Consider the following 16590-nt stretch of genomic DNA (forward strand, 5'->3'; position numbering starts at 1 on the left):
TTTATCACTCAGCGTGTAAAAATTAGATCTGAGACACGACAGTATCAATAAAAGATCTCATTTCCAGCTTCACTGCTACAACTGGTCCTCTTTCAAGTGACACTGCGGGTATCAATGGCGCTCTGAATAATGAAAAGCAATTATGTAGCTAAACAAAGCCGCTGCTGTAATGGGCTTTTGTTTTATTTTTACTTTCAAAATGGAAATAGATTCTGTGGTTGCATGTGTGTGTGTGTGTGTGTGTGTGTGTGTGTGTGTGTGTGTGTGTGTGTGTGTGTGTGTGTGTGTGTGTGTGTGTGTGTGTGTGTGTGTGTGTGCGTACATGTGTGTGTGGCTTTTTTCTTCCCTCTCTTCCTCATCTTGTGGGTCACACGCAGGACAATCTCCTCATCACACCCTTCGACCTACAGCGTTCTTGGGACGGAGGTTGCAAGCCGCATGAATTAGACGGCAAAGTCTACATTGAAAGCTCGGCTGCCAAGCAATCTTGCCCAAACAGAAAAAGGGGGAACAGAAGCTGGCTCTTTAGATTGTTTCTATTAATTATTCAAGTGTCAGAATCTCTATCAAATGACCCCCCTCAAATGAGCGCACATTATTTAGCAGGCAACCACGCATGAGCATGACGACAATGAGTGAAGTATCATAGATGCCATGGGAAACCTCAGCTCATGCTGCTAACGCGCAGCCTCAAGTGAATTGAGATGATCATTTTTATTCCAATTTTAATTTTGTTTTTCAAAAAAATGTTAATGGTAATTATTTATTTGATGACATGTTACGGAGAATTTATTAGAGGCATGCACTTGTGAAAAATACTTTGTAACTCATATTATGTCATACATGAGCATTTATGTTTTCCTTAAACTTACACAGGTTGTTACTCACATGCACATTTTGGTCATACAATTGGATCAAAATGAATGAAGCAAAATGTGAAACTATCATTGAGGATATTTATCATTTAAGTAATATTTTCATAGTTGTACTCGTCTATCGTGAAGACTTTATTTGTATTTATTTTGTTCATATAATTGGATCATGAAAAATGTGAAACTACCATTGAGGAGATTTATTATTTAAGTAGTATTTTCATAGTTGTACCCGTCCTATGTGAAGATTTATTTACGTGAATAAAATAAATTTGAACAAATTGTTCAAAATTAATGCATCAGTTTTTTACAGTATTTACCCAGTTGCAGCTAGTAGTGGGCATTTATTGAAGGTCAGGCCTGTATTTGGTAATGGTTTGTTTTTTAGTATATTATATTAACAATTATATTTAGTTTTCCACAAACATTTTGTATAATTACATTAAACCCATATGATTAGCCAGAATATCGTGACACTTTTCTAATATGGTGACACAAATTGTATTTGTACAGGTAGAAAAAAATTAATAAATTGAAACAAAAAACTCTTTTTTTTCTGCATTTGCTAATGAAGTCTACTGCAACTATTTGATGACATTTTTTGCTTTTGCAAACTGGAAAAATCATAACAAACAAATGTGGGGTAAAATGATACAAATGACAAGCCTCTCACAGGTGTGGCAATAGTGACATCCTCCCAAAATAATGTTTGTAGAAAGATTTCTCAGAACAGTGAAACCCAGTCTATTCTTATGGCCTTGTGGATACTCCATAAAAGGTCATAATGGAAAGGATGATAAAAATACCAAAGACATCTTTTCGTCTTTCTTCATATGGTGATAAAATATCTTTGTGAGTGCGTGGCGGTTTCCAAACAAAGCCCTGAACTTGTTGACATGAGCTGGAACACATATGTGATTGGCATGGTCGTCAGCCCGCACTGTTATTTCCGTCTCCCACCGCACTCGGCCGCTGAATCAAGATTGTGTGCTAATTTGTGCCAGTCAGGAAAGAAGGAGGATGAAGGGTAGACTCACAGGTGTGATGGAGTTCAGTGATGAAAACTGGGCGTGCAGGGTCTTGGAGACCTCACATGGTGGTTGCGGTTCGCATGGTGCCTGGCGGGAGAGGTGGCCACGTTCGCAGCCTCCCGGGTGTGGAGACTTGGCCCTGCAAGGGGGAGATGAAAAAGGCTTTATAGTCATTGCGCAGGCAGGACTGGGAGTTCTGGAAGGGCCCCACCAGCTTCACTAGTGGAAACAGGCTGCCATCTGCTGATGTCTGGAGGAATTGCACATCCTTTGTTTTTCAAACGGGATTGAGATACAGTTTCTGAGATTAGTGAGAGTTTTGAGAGACGTATACAAGTATAGATTTTTAGAATTTGCTTTGTAATGCGAGAGACCTTCTTTCATGACAAGTAAAACATTGGAAAGTGTGTCCTTTGTGCTTTTAATGTGTGCAACTCAAAATGATCAACACAGCACACATATAATGATATCTGGACAGATCATCGTGAGTCTCCTCTTTTAGAACAGATGTCTCTTGTAGTACCGAGACTGACCTGTGAGAGACAGTGTGGTGCCAGAAGCCATCTAGACTGCTAGGAAATTCAAAAAGTAGTACAATGTGAACATTTACCTATTTTTGTGTGTTTTTTAGGATATACTCACTGGAAAACCTCAGTTATTTACTATTCTTGTACTCAGCCGAAATCCTTGTCTCATACTATAACGTTGTGTCATCTTTTGGCATCTTAGCGCTAAGCGCTAAGGAAATACAATAACGTAAGGGAGGAAGCTTCGATGGTTTTACAAGCAGATTAGCAAGTGGGCAAAATTATTTAGAGACATTCGACAATTCGACCTTTACTGACTGATATGAAAAGGAGAAAAAGATGCTCAGATTTGGTCCACATGACAATACATGTATAACCCGCTCAGACTGAGGAATTCTTGCTAAGCTAAACTAACATGTAGGGAACAAGTTCAATTTTCCCCTGCATGTAAAACAATGCCATTCGTCATGTGACTGAATGTGCTTGTAAAGTTGCTTAATTAAAAGAATCCATTTGCTAACAGTCAACCTTTGCACTTATGTTATAGTTTTCCAAACGAATGAATTATTCAGTAGTGAGGCTAGGCAACAAAAGGCATGGCCACCTAATGTGTTTGCCTAAATAGCAGTAAAGAGCCGGGCTTCGCCTCTCGCCGCGGATAAGGTACCACTGTTATGCTTGTGCTAAGTGTGTCTCGTTTAATTTAATTCAATAATCCCGATAAATGAAATAAATCCCTTCTGGGACACCAGGCAAGATAATATAAAATGAATTTGGCGGCGAGAAAAAAATTAGGACATTACGGTTGATTGAGCGCTGACAAAAAGCGGGAATATTACAGCGATATTCTTTATGTTTGTAATTTTCGCAATAATGAAATGAAGGCATCCGGGCGGAAAGCAATCAGCGCCCAAAATGGATGACAGCGATTTGGCGGCTTAGCGAAGGAGGGTGCATTAGCATTTTCGTGCACTCCCAATGCAAATTGTTTCACTTAAACTTTTTAAATACCAGTTCGCGTCGTGACTTAATTTTAATAAGTGTCGGTCCGCCGATAAGAAAACGCCGACTTGACTGGCAGATGGCGCGCTGCACTCTTGATTCACAAAATTGAAAAAGAGCGCGATTTTCTCAGTTTACGCTGAATTGAGATTATTTAACTATATAATGAAAAATATCCATATCAAAACATTCATTTGAATTTAATGGAGACGCCGGTGTAATTAAATGTGCTCCTCTGCATAAATGGAATTGGTCTTAACTCGAGGCTGCGGGTGCTTGATAATCTTTTACTTACAACTGAGGCCTTTCTGCACAGAATGGGAGTGATTTAATTAACGGGCTATTAAATATGGTTCATACTACAGCAGCTATATTAAAGCTGTGCTTGTGTTTGACGCTGATAATGATTTCCAAGACGCGAAAACATACGCTTACAGCTTTGTGTGCTGTCAGTTTTTGGGGGTTTATTGATACCGCCATCAACTATGGAGGAAAATGAACGGTTGGTTTTATGAGGCGCACTAACAGTCGTTCCCTTCAAAGCTTTGCAACAAAAGATCACAAAGACAGTTATGCCTGAGGGCTGACTTAATGGTTGACATAATAAATAAATAAAATATGCAAAAAATACTGGTTATTTTTGGGAAATATGATAGCAGCAATCATGGGGTCAAATTTGAGAATTTTTTCACCCAGTCAGGGCAGTCATCGTAAATGCTGAACCTTTTTAACTTGTTTAAAATCATTATAGGTGAGTAGACTTTTTTACATAACCCCCAAAATAATATTTGTATTTTATTTTTTCACAAAAATTTTAATTGGGCAAACCCCAAAAATATTTCGAGTTTTACAAATGTAAAAAGGTTTTTTCCTGCATTTTTAACAAAATGTTGACAGAACTTATTGTCCCTTGTATTGTCCCTCGACTTAAATATGGAAGAAGAAACATCTCAACATTTTTTGGGGAAGCAAACAACTATTTAGCGGCCTAAGACTCCAAACACCACCCTCGAAGACGCGCGACTGTTTTCCGGCAACGGCAGCCTCAAATTGATTGAGCCGTCCTTGAACATCTGTTGTTCCGTCCAAGTCTCAAAGGTAATCCCGCTAATGGCCCTCTAAGCTATCCACATAAACACATACATAAATAAAAATGTTTCCGAAGAGAGTCCCGTCATTGACTCGCCGGTAATCAATTCTGCAGTCACATCTGTTGATGAAGGTTCAGGAAGTAGAGAACAAGATATATACGGCAATCAATGCCTGGCACTGGACGGACAGCAAGTGACAGTCACAGCTCCGGCGGGAGTCCGAATTTACACACCGAGTCTGTCGGGGCGGAGGCCGGCGGAAAAAGTGAGCAGCGGAATGTCTGCATCGACACAAGAGGGAAATTATGGGCCTGAGTGAAGTCGCTGGAGTGCAAGAGTGACATTCTATCAATTAACATTGGCTAAGACAATATATGACTAGGGCTGGATGAGTGACTCCTCAGGACAAGTCTTTGTTGCAGCGTTGTTTGAACTAGAAAAAGCTGTCAATACAAAATGAATCAGCATTTCAAAAAACAACTTGGATTCTCGACGGTCGCAACATTAGCGGTGTGCACGATTGCTATTGATCAACTACCGTATAAATACTCATGATGTGCTGATTGATACAGAAATATCAATACCTTGGCTCCCAGATTTGTGTGCTCAATACTCGATTCTCGTATCAATATATCAGGCATTTGAAGTAATGTATATTAAGTGTAAGTAGCAATCATTGGGAAGTTGTCAAAACGATACAGAGCATTTCGTAATCATAACCTTAGCCCAGATGCTATTTAAAGAAAAAAATACTTTTGTATAATATGGCTAACAAAACACATCTTACAAGTAACTAATTAGGGAATGACCCAAACCAACATTGAAAAACATCCAATACAAAAATAAAAGATGTGATTTCATGTTTCCACCCCCCCAAAATATCTTGATATTAGAGACAAAGCTCTTATTTTGGATTGCTCCAGCTGCCGTGCAATATTCACAAATTAGATTTCAGATCTGCTCTTCTTTTATTAGTTTAGGTGTTATTAAACACGATTGCTTTATCTTAATAGAATATATTTCCAGGGGCCCGCTGGATGTGCTTAGGAGCTGATATTCAAATTCAATAACATGGCCTGTACTTAGTGCATGGCACTAATAAATGCCAATGTATGATGCATATGCAGGCCAGGCTCTGTGTGGATGTTGTGGCAGGCAGTAATAATACCGTCAACGTCCTTCACCGGGAAGGGGGCGGCGATGGAGGGGGGGCTGCGCTGAACCAAGCACCGGGTGACCTACATACTACCGCGGGGAGGATGAAAGGAGGGAAGGTAGCATTTCTGATTTCCTTGTATTCATACTTTAACTAAACAAGCCAAAGCCTCAAAGAACTCAGGTGGAGAGTAACTCATGATAGGGAACAGTATCGATAGCTGACGGTGAGCGGTAACGATCTTTTAGAGGAATGGACTGTGTCAATATTTTGTCACACTGCTAGCACAAGATATACTAGCAGTGAAAACAGAAAGCTACTTTGATCATCAACAATTTGCCGCGAAAGTAAACAATACCTTATGTTGCGGTATCAATATTTTTGTTCGGCAACATTCGTATGGATATCTGAGAGATAACGGTAGTGGTATACCGGTGTCGAACTCAAGGCCCAGGGGCCAGATCCAGGCCTCAACGTTACTTTATGTGGCCCGCATAGGCAAATAATATGCATGGACTTCATATTTTTGAAAGTTGGGTTAACTAAGGTATGAGATATTGCCTATGCCTCCTTTAAAATAATTTGATGAATAGCCGTACAATTATCGACCGCCTTCTGATTTTAAAAATAATTATTCTTCAATTTGGTGTGTATATGTGATTATTGAAAATTAGTGAAAGAAAGAAAAAACAATGACAACAAAGGTTAGGACCTCTCCAAAGGATTTTTTTCTGGTCCTGTAACGAATAACCGTAAAACTAGCGTTCCGGTTTGTAGGCGTACTGTAGCCGGGCTGTGGCAGCTCACCTCTTGCCCTTTGCGAGGTTAAAACTTGGCATCCCCGCTGTTGTTCCAATTTTTATCAGGAAACCTGCTCCTGCAAAGGTTGCAGCTTAGGAAGCTTAGCAACGGCGACGAGTGACCTTTTTATTATGAATATTTCTATTTCATCATTATTATGATGGAATGGAATCTATGCATATGATCAGCACAATGGATTTCTTTTTCATTAGTTGTGTAAAATGCCAGTCGGGTGAATGAACGGAAGGGCAGTCGCGAGTGCCTGATAGATTACCCACCCTCTACTGGCGTGATCTGACAATGAGAATTAATATGCGCTCTCCATTCCGCTCTCCGTTTGTTGCCAGAGGTTTTTTGCCATTGGCCAGCAACTTTATCAGTGGTAACATTATCAAGAGCTTTGCCGACAGCTTCTTCCATCTTGCTCGCACGCGACTGTGCCCAACACTTGTCACTGTCAATCACGGGGTGATAATACGCAGACAATTCTCTCATTTGGTTTAATAAAATCTCTGGGTTTATTTGAAGTGCAGTCATTACAGCAAATAATTGCCGCATTGAGGTTTTAGCCCAACCGTAGCCTGGGGGATGAGAGAAGACTATTGCTATATGAAGGATTTGCCAGCTGGGTGGATTTTAACCCTTCCTCCCCAGTTGTTCATATTTCTAAAATGAATATTACATTTGAATCTCAACCTGGCGTTCTTTATTCAAACTAACATTGTTATTACGCATTATCCCAATATGGAGTCATTCGTTTTTCACTCCTTGCGCTTAGGCCGTTTCCAGGGGGGACCGCCGGCTGTCATTTAAACCAAATTGTGGCTGTGAATAAGGCGGCTTAAAACTCTCGAAGGAAAAAGACGGACAGGACGGAACATATTTCATATCCAGGTTAAATACGCTGGCCGTCCGGATTGCAATAATGACTGAAAAATGCAAACAATTAGATAAAATGGCCGTTGTTGACGGTCAGACTAAAATGAGGGAAATGTTAGCCGGGGTTCTCTTACATCAATGTCTTCAGTCTACGGAAAAAATAAAAGGAATTGGCCTCATTTTGAAAGGGAGTCTACATTGGTAAGTGAATTCTTACAAAAAAAAAAAGTTAAAAAAAAAAGTTGATGACTGGTAGACTAAAGAAGAAAACTGCAGCGTATCACACATTCAATTAGTTAATCCAATCTCCCCGGCATTTATTACGTCCATTAGTATATTTGTTTGACCAAAACAAGGTCACGAGTTGATGAGCTAAAGGTAACTCATTAGAAAAGCAGCGGCGTGTGCATTTGTTAGCGTCGGATAGTTGATCCCATTGTCGAAGGAAGGCAAAGGCGTCATCAACTTATTTGTTTGGAGGTCGCCTTTGATTGGTAAGTGTCAAAAAAAGCCTGAGTGACCTTGCCTCCTCCTCCCCCCCGCTGCTCAAATAAGCAAGCAGGACACTAATTAGCTTTGTCAGTCAAGTGTACATGGGACAATATACAATCAAATAACAAATAATGAGGTCAATAATTTCTATTTACTCTCAAACTTAGACAATGTCATTCCTCCACCCATTAATACAACCGCTCATGCGTTAAATGAGGTTTTTTTTTCTTCTCACCCAGAGAAATATAATTAGCCGTAATTGTTAAGAAATCAATCCATCAACGGAACGCCGAGAAAGTGTGGTCGAAAACTAAGAGAAACCCGAGACGCAGATGGTGTGGATGCGCGCTCGCCTCGAGGGACGCTTGCTGTGCATCGCACCGAAACGTTCAATTTGAGGCAAGTGCGTATTGTCAAGTGGCCTCAAGCACTTAGCAGGTGTTTGGCCTCTAACTTTGCAACCCTGCTTGTATTATTCGACAGTGCCACCTAAGGCTGGTTCAATTAATTGATGTTATTGGTTAATTCAAAATTATTGATTTTGATTTTAGCATTTTTTGAACAACAGATTATCTAGCACTGATATATTGTGTGCCAGTTTGTTCACTAAAAAGACGAAGTTCTTTGATACATATGTTTACTGTGATCTTAATTCTTTGACATCACAGGCACACCACTGGTGAGACAATACGTATATAGTCAAATACAAAGGCAAACCATACATACCACTTTGGCCTGCCAATGAACAACCAGGTACTTTGATTTACCGATTAATCTTATTACCTTAACAATTAACTAATGGCGCGTCATAGGTCGGCCATTAACTATGGCGTGTTGCATTACGCCACCTACCCGCTTCTTTCTCAGAAACAGGAAGTGCCCTCGAAGTTGGATTTACTTTTGGTTTCTATTGTAACTCAACGCCAATAAGACATCGCCACAAACTATGTACAAACAACAATAAATAAAAATAAATTCACACAAAAATAATTTGCGCACCATGCAAAACCCGAACCATCGCAAGAGCCGTAACAGCGATACCCAGCGGCGAAAGACACAACTGCGTGCCGACTTTGGCAGTTACATATTGCTTACATTTCTGTTTATTTCTTTCATTTATTGTAACAAATCTGAACAAATTGTATTTTGATAAACTGGATGAAATTTAGTGCAACTGTTCAGATGAAGCCCAGTTCATGTTTGTGTACTCAGATGCAGTAATCTGTTTGACATTGAGGGGGCGCAAGTGTGCCTATGTGAGTTAAAAGAAACCTTCAGGAGCGTGTGTACATAGTTCCCGGGAAAAAAGCGGCTTAGTGCCCCGCATCCTGATAATTAAGAATTTTAAAAAAGTATGTGACATATGTGGACATAAAAGGTTGAATTAGATAGAATCCTGTTGAAGAGTTTGTTCATTTATTTCACCACTAGCAGCACTAGGAATAAAGATTTCCACTTAGCTCACTTGAGCAACGATACTGTATAAGCACAATGTGTTGAATGGCTGTGAACGCATTGTCTGACAAAAAGTTACTAACTCAGCGTAATTCTATATCTTGGCACGAGACACCTGTCTAAGCAGACAGCTGCTTGCTGAGCCATTTGGTTGACTTTATTTTTACTTCCACTTTACCACATGAAAAACTGAAATGAATATAAATGAATAATTTACACGAGGTAAGTGGGAATTTTGTCAGGTAGGATGAGTGGTTTAATATCATTCACGATGTCTTTTTTTTTGGAAGGGGGTGTTTTTTAGGCTTTATCCACAGGTTGGCGCTGTTGTCTCAGTCCAGCTGTTCTTCCTATTACCCACTTGGCCAAATTTGAACCAATCAAACGCCACAACGTATATTATACCGACCAATGGGAATGCACAATCGCCCATAGAAACGCCCATTCGTCTTACGTGTTAGACTGAGCTCCGGCTGTCAGTGTTAGCTGTAAACACCAATAGCTAGTTTAGCCGTGTTTACACCCGTGGAAATGGCAATCAGCTGAGCATTTCAGCACATGCAAGTCGATGTAAATACTTTTTAAAGTTATTGCGCATCTTGAACAAGCACGGTGAGTATTTCCTGATCAAATTTGTCCGTCACGTAAGTTGTCATCGACGCTGAATTTACTTATGCTAATGCTAAAGGTTGGGTTAAGGGAGAGGCAGGTGAGGTTACATCAGATTGTTTTAAACACTGCCCAGATCTTTAGAGTCCTTTTGGGCAAGTAAAAATCATATTGTCTCGCTAAATATAACGTCCAGTAATAAGGGGCAAGCAGTTATTCGCCTATGTAGCGTAATTAAGCACATCCCAGCAAGGCGAATGACTGTGTAAACAGATATCTTGTCAGGCGTGCCACTGTGAACAACTGGCATAACGTTACATGTATCTCTGATGTATTCAGCTTACTATTGTACTAATGAAGACTACTATACAAGTGGACTAGTAGGTGTGCTAAAATGGGTAAAACAATCGGTACACTTAATTAAACTGTATTAAAAACACACTGTACTTTATAACAAGTGGAAGAGCATTTACTTGTCCTACCACTCGCAATGCTTCTTTGGTATAGATAGAGGAGGAACTTCGATATTTTTCTGCTGCCCACCTGATTGTTATGTTCTCAGACGCAATTTTCACTTGTTTTTTTTCCCCCCTTCAATTGCAGATCCTTTTAGCATAAATTGCTCACTCTGAATGGCCTGCCCACCACCTGTCATGGGACCTACTTAAAGAAAAAGGAGGGATACCACACTGAATTTATACATGAGTTATGAACCTAAACCCCTTCTGGAGCATGTCTGCCAATACGAGTCGTAAGGTAATATGAAAGAGATGGTCTGTGTTTGTAACCTCCTATCTGGAAATCTAGACACTATTACTGGTGGAAATGTGATATGCTGTCCCGTGAATTGTAAAGTATCGGAAAATACTGTGGAATTATCCTGCAGTAATATTTTCAAATTTTCTACAAAGTGTTTGTCTCATATTGAAGTGTCTCCCATTATGTTGCAGAGACCTGAAAGTGAGGACCAGGGCGGACAAGGGGAGTTGAAAAGCAGCCCGTCCCGGCTGCCCTTTGGCAAGAAGCAGCTTCCAGTCATCCCCAAGAATGCGGCTGCTGTCACCAAGCCTGCAGCCTTGGGAAGCCCCGCCCACTCCACAAATGGCCCGCATGCGCCCTACGGCCCATTTTACTTGGAATACTCCCTACTGGCGGAGTTGTAAGTTGCTGTGTCAGCGCGTGAAAGGATTTTTAGTTTACGCGCGTTTTGAATTGATTTGCTTGTCATGTGACCTGCAGCACACTCGTGATTAAGCAGAAACTCCCTGGAATTTACGTACAGCCATCTTACAAGTCAGCACTTAGTAAGTATGCAGAATGCTTGAAAATAGGGGGGGGGGGCTTAATCCAACAAAATCGTGATTTCCGGTCATATTTACCACCGTTGTGTTCCTGTGTAGTGTGGTTTGGAGTCATATTCATCAGACATGGCTTGTACCAGGATGGAGTCTTCAAGTTCACTGTGTATATCCCAGATAACTATCCAGATGGTGATTGTCCGGTGAGGAATGTTTGGTCTGTTGATAACCTGTCGAAAAAAAATCTTAATTTCATACACACAAAAAGAAAATCAGCAAGTGTGTTTACTGCTCCTTTACTGTATTGTGTACTTGATAACCAATTGGAACCCGGGCCATCACACGCGCAACAATTTTTACCGTAATACCAAGACTGACCTGTGAGAGGGAGCAGACTACCAGAAAATATAAAGAAAAACAGAAGACAAAATGGAAGAAGCTAGGCTAACTGTTTGCTTATCTGGTTTGCTGTAACAAGCTTAGCTATTCTACTTGACATTTTGTTGTGGTAACCGACAGTTCGACCCAACCACATCCTCCTTCACTTGGCTTTGTGTTGGCTGCACATACAAAAAAACTTAAATACTGGACAGGTTTCACATTTATGATGACCCCTCACAACACATTTTCTGATCTAGGCTGGTCTACTTAATGCAAATTAAACTACTGGCCCTGTTTCTGTGATTCCCTTAACGATGCTATTGTTTTGATGTTCTGCTTTACAGAAATTAGTGTTTGACATGCCAGTCTTCCATCCACTCGTCGACCCAGTTTCCGGAGAGCTTGACGTCAAAAGAGCTTTCACCAAATGGAGGTGAACACAAATGCAATTTTTACACACCTTACATCAGTCCATCAAATTTATAATTTCCTGTTTTGTGTTTTAGGCGGAATCACAACCACATCTGGCAACTCCTCATGTATGCCCGTACTGTATTTTATAAGATCAACACCTCGGAACCCATCAATCCAGAAGCTGCTGTATTGTGAGTGTCTACTTATCATTTTTGAATGATGTTGTAAAAAATCGGAACAAAGAAATTGTTGCACCTGCACATATGTACCTCAGCTTATCTTTAATCACCCTCATTTGGGTCGCGGGTGAGCCGGAGCCGCTCTACACGGTTTTCATAATCGTATTCCCCCTCAGGTACGAGAAGGATGTGCATTTGTTCAAGAGCAAAGTGGTGGACAGTGTGAGACTATGCAACAGTCGTCTGTTTGACCAGCCCAAGATAGACGATCCCTACGCAATAAGGTTGGTGGCTCATGCTCACGCATTGTGATCATTGAGTGTGTGACTAACTTTGTCGGCTATTATTGTGCTGCAGCTTTTCTCCGTGGAACCCAGCTGTTCACGAGGAAGCAAAAGAGCGAATGTTCGCATACAAAGTAAGTCCATCACGAAGTTCATCAAGAGTACTTGTACTTGGTATGTTTGCTTTCCCGGGGTCCGAATCAGGTTTGTGCAAGAACACAAAAGAAAAATAAATCAGCATTACTGAGAAAAAAAAAAAGTGTTCTGGTGCTTTCATTCAAAAGTGCTGGTTCCGTATGCCATGTTAATATTTGTAATTTGCACTAGAGACGACCTGAGGACCACCACAAGGGAACGCAGGGCTCGGGCCTGTCCTGGGTCAAACCTGGGTCGACACAGCCCTTCAGCAAAGACGACAGTCCACCTCGGAGTTGAGGCTGCGCTCGCACCCCCCGCTGGCCACTAGTGGGGAGGCACACGCATCGCCGGCCGCACCATATTTGCGAGCCGAATCCACAAATAAGGACATTATGAATATTGCTCAGCTTTAAAAGCTTCGCCCACCAACAGCTTTAGCAGACATAAACCAAGTTGATAAGGCAAAGATGACAAATGGATGTCTCTGATGTAGAATCTAGCATTTCACGTAGATGTTTCAAGATCCATATGCACAGGCTGGCTGGGCTCAGTGGTTACATGCTGTCGGAAAAGTCCAAAAAGAATGCAGTGGATGTCACCATCTCTCGGCTCAGGACTGTTTTTATTCATCACGCCAGCAATGTTGACTACAGCTGGGCCAAGACCAGACTTCCAATCTGTCAATTTTTTTTTTTTTAATCTTTTCTTTCCGAAGATAGGTTTTAAATACGTTGCTCGATAAAGAGATCTTTTTTTTTTTTGGTCTGCTTGTTAAAAGTTTGATGTGTAAATAAGAGGTTTTTGATTTAAAGAAAAAAAAAATTCAATTTTGGGTTTGCTTTTTTTTTTCTTTCTTTTTTTTGTGCCAGTCTTAAGTTACTAGAGCTATCCCACATGACTCCAAAGGTTCATATTTGCTTTTCCCCACTCTTGTCTCTCCAACATGCTACAATGATAACATGTATTTTTAATTTTATTTGATTAGACTATGATCTAGACATTTGATTGGTTTTCAAAGAAAAAGCTGCTAGATCTAGTTGTGAAGGTAACAATTTTTATAAAGGATCACCTTCAAATCAATTTTATTTTGGTATGTTCTTTACAAAACGATTTACATCACAACATAAGATGACAAGCTGTAAATGCATTCTTGGAACATGAATAAAAATGTTGATTTATTAGCCGTGTTTTGTTTGAATTTTAATTGACTTGCCTTGCAATGATACGCGATACTGAATTTCCAGCAGTTAATCACTAAATCCCTCTTTTCCCTTGCTGCAGCTATATCATCTTTGTTGTGCTTTTTAAGATGAGCCTGGCCTAATCCATGTTGGCGTTTTGGAAAGAGAGTTTACTCGAAATAGTATTTACAGAGAACGTCTCAAAAGATGTAATACCCCAATTTGGCCATTTGAGGTCAGTATTGTCTCGCAATGGCGGAGCTCATCTCTGGGGCGCCTGACATGTTCGCATGGGAGGACTGACTTGTAGTCCATGTGCCAAAGTAAAAGCTCTCCGGATTGGCTTCTTTGGCTCACAACGCGGCCATCTTATGCACCGTGTCACGACACCACAACACACGGGGACTTTGGCCCGGAGGCAGCGTGATCAAATCAACCGCTCTTCAAGTGTGGGCGGCGCCGTAGCGCCCCGCACTCTCGCACCGGGTTTGTTTGTTTCTTTAAACTTTATTTGTTTTTTTAATGACACTTCTCTGGAGTGAAATTGTAGTGAACGCCCGGACGTCCAATCAGGGAGGAGGTCACTAGTATGCAAATGTGCCGTTATCGGCAGTCACGTCAGCAGCGGCGGCAGCAACACAGAAGCAGGCAGCCAGCAGCGCCCGCGGAGGTGGCGGCGGTGGTGGTGGCCGGGCTTGGGTTTGGGCTTGGCGGCGACGCAGAAGCAGCTGTGCGGAGGTCGCCCGCAGAGCAGCCAACTTCACCAAGAATACGCACGCATGTGTCCGCTTTTGGCGTCGCTTCGACCGGCTGCCTTTCGGGTAAGCCACCGCCGCCTTCCCTGACACTTCAATGCGCTCGTGTGGCTTCTCTTCGTAGAGGAAGCTGTCAAACGCCTCTTCTCTGCGCACTTGTTCCACGCACTTTTCGAACAACACAAACCGGACTTGGCTTAGTTTCCTCCGCCGAAGTGAAGCTGGTCGCTTCGGGGTCCTGAACTGACAGCGACCGGTGCGATTCGGTGGGTCGGTACTGGGTTTAACAGTATGCAATTGAAAATGAAACTCAGCCCCGGAAATAACACCCGGCGAGGTTGTTATCTCGGACACCATCGACGTCGACCCCCCCCCCCCCCCCCCCCAAACCTACACTTACACCCTCTTTCGTCCACCAACCCCCCATCTCCGCCACCTTTTGGCTCTTCCTCAGTGGAAAATCAACTATCTTCAGCTATTGCTTCTTTTCTTCATTCGACGCAGTTTGGCTAATTCTTAGAGCATTTTACCTTAAATCGGTGTCCTGGGGGATGCTACAGTACTTGACTTCATGATCTTGGCTAGTAGTAACAAAACGGAATATAGTAACGAACTTTTCCTCGGTAAAGAAGAAATGGCTCAATTAGGGGTCTATGTGTTCGTCTGTTTGTTGATATCATTGGGCAGCGTCGTGGTGATGCTGCAAACAGCTGGAAGTCGACACATGTGAGGGTTCCCTTCACTGTGGGTTACAATGAAGGAAGGAAGGGAGGAAGGAAGTGTGTGAAGGTTCGTTATAAGCCTCAGGATTGGGTATCTGTCGATTGAAGGAAAACGTGCAAGGCTCGGCTTGTTTTTGTGTCACTTCCCACGCTTTTTACCTCAGTTGTCGCTTCATTTCTGACCACAGTTTGCATGATGTCAACGAGGAAGTATCTAATGTGTGTCTGCGTTATCTTTTCTTACTCATAGTCAAGCCCCTTTCTTACTGAGATTCTGCAAAATGTCCACATCATATTTCTTTGCGTTTGCACAGAACACAGCAGTGTCTTTTTACACAGAACCCAGTGAAGTAGGATGTTTGCAATTTCACGCAATGACACAACATCCTTATATGCGTGTAATTACGTCAGTTCAGATACTTGGGAAATTCTGAATAACATTGCGCAAAACTAGCATATCTGAGCCGTAATGGTAGATCTACCATATTACACCAACAGAACTTGATTGTCAAACTTCACAACTCTTTCCCGGCATTGTGGAATAGTATCCCTCCTCTGGTACAGCTCTGAAATAGCTTTTTGGGGCCATTTTACAGAACAGCTATATAAAAAGGAAGATAAAATTCTGGATCATACAAGCAGTGTCTAACTTTTTAAGTGGACCTCTTGCGTGCCACTCATTCTCAAAATCAACGCTACAAGGAAAAGTTTGAAAAATGAGGATTCTGTCAAATTAGTCATATTACAACAGCATAAAGTGTGATTTTAGTCCTTATTAGCTTAGCATTAGCATTTATTTGTGTATTTAAGTTTGGTGCAATGAAATTATTGTTTTGAATGTCGTCAAACTTTGAGTCACAAAACATGGCGGCCATTTTTTCTTTTCTCATACAGTTTACAGTTCTCATTCTCACGGGAAGGCATAGTACCACCATGTACAGGGGTTTCTCATAATCAACCGCCATTGTGTAATATTAGCCTCAGAGAGATAGGAAGGAGGAATCTTCTATTATCTGCCATGATTGTTTAGCCTTGACGCAAGTTGGCGGAGGTCTGCGGGCTTCGATTTGTTTCTGCGGCTTGTGGTTGTAAGGTCAAAGGTGAGTTGGGTGACCGGTGCATGACATGCACTTAAGGCTGGATGGATAGATGCATGATTATCCATGGTGTACCTTCAGTTTTTGCTTCTGATACTTTGTTGATACATATTGCAAACTGTGACTATTTCGCATCCATTCGGATTCCCTTACGAAAAAAAATTAAAAACATTTGAGTCTTGCAAATTTCCTGAAAGCATTTCCTCGAGATTGCCAAATGGCATGT

The 16590-nt window shown here is 41.4% G+C and overlaps 2 protein-coding genes and 1 long non-coding RNA gene across 8 annotated transcripts in view; 2 read left to right on the forward strand and 1 right to left on the reverse strand.

Annotated features, from left to right (window-relative positions):
• Window positions 1-219: 219 nt before the first annotated feature.
• LOC147059526 (uncharacterized) lies at window positions 220-8860 on the reverse strand. The gene is made up of 3 exons (XR_015065761.1): window positions 8578-8860; window positions 1910-2042; window positions 220-1844 (listed from the first exon to the last, which is right to left on the reverse strand). It is a non-coding gene; the product is annotated as an uncharacterized LOC147059526 (long non-coding RNA).
• Window positions 8861-9743: 883 nt separating this feature from the next.
• On the forward strand, window positions 9744-13788 carry aktip (akt interacting protein). Its single transcript, XM_085908702.1, has 10 exons — window positions 9744-9918; window positions 10519-10671; window positions 10866-11074; window positions 11155-11219; window positions 11316-11416; window positions 11939-12027; window positions 12101-12199; window positions 12364-12471; window positions 12545-12605; window positions 12799-13788. Exons 2-10 carry the CDS (start codon window positions 10624-10626, stop codon window positions 12904-12906), a joined length of 888 nt encoding a protein of 295 aa, XP_085764828.1. The 5' UTR covers window positions 9744-9918; window positions 10519-10623; the 3' UTR covers window positions 12907-13788.
• A 353-nt stretch (window positions 13789-14141) lies between these two features.
• chd9 (chromodomain helicase DNA binding protein 9) overlaps window positions 14142-16590 on the forward strand; it is a 43948-nt gene continuing 41499 nt past the window's right edge. For 5 of the 6 annotated variants that reach the window (XM_085908692.1, XM_085908694.1, XM_085908697.1 and 2 more), the window contains exon 1: window positions 14142-14611. The gene's annotated coding sequence lies outside the window, so the exon portion shown is untranslated. The remainder of the gene's footprint in view (window positions 14612-16590) is intronic. The other variant, XM_085908693.1, reaches the window with a different exon arrangement.

This window comes from Syngnathus leptorhynchus, chromosome 3, assembly GCF_054491065.1.
Source record: "Syngnathus leptorhynchus isolate UIUO chromosome 3, UIUO_Slep, whole genome shotgun sequence".
NCBI lineage: Eukaryota > Metazoa > Chordata > Actinopteri > Syngnathiformes > Syngnathidae > Syngnathus > Syngnathus leptorhynchus.

Bases quoted from the DNA above. Each gene is read 5' to 3' on its own strand.
- aktip (XM_085908702.1), top strand. From the start codon at position 10,624: ATGAACCTAAACCCCTTCTGGAGCATGTCTGCCAATACGAGTCGTAAG. The intron at 11,417-11,938 runs GTGAGGAATGTT...TCTGCTTTACAG, and splicing joins ATCCAGATGGTGATTGTCCG to AAATTAGTGTTTGACATGCC. The intron at 12,200-12,363 runs GTGAGTGTCTAC...ATTCCCCCTCAG, and splicing joins AATCCAGAAGCTGCTGTATT to GTACGAGAAGGATGTGCATT.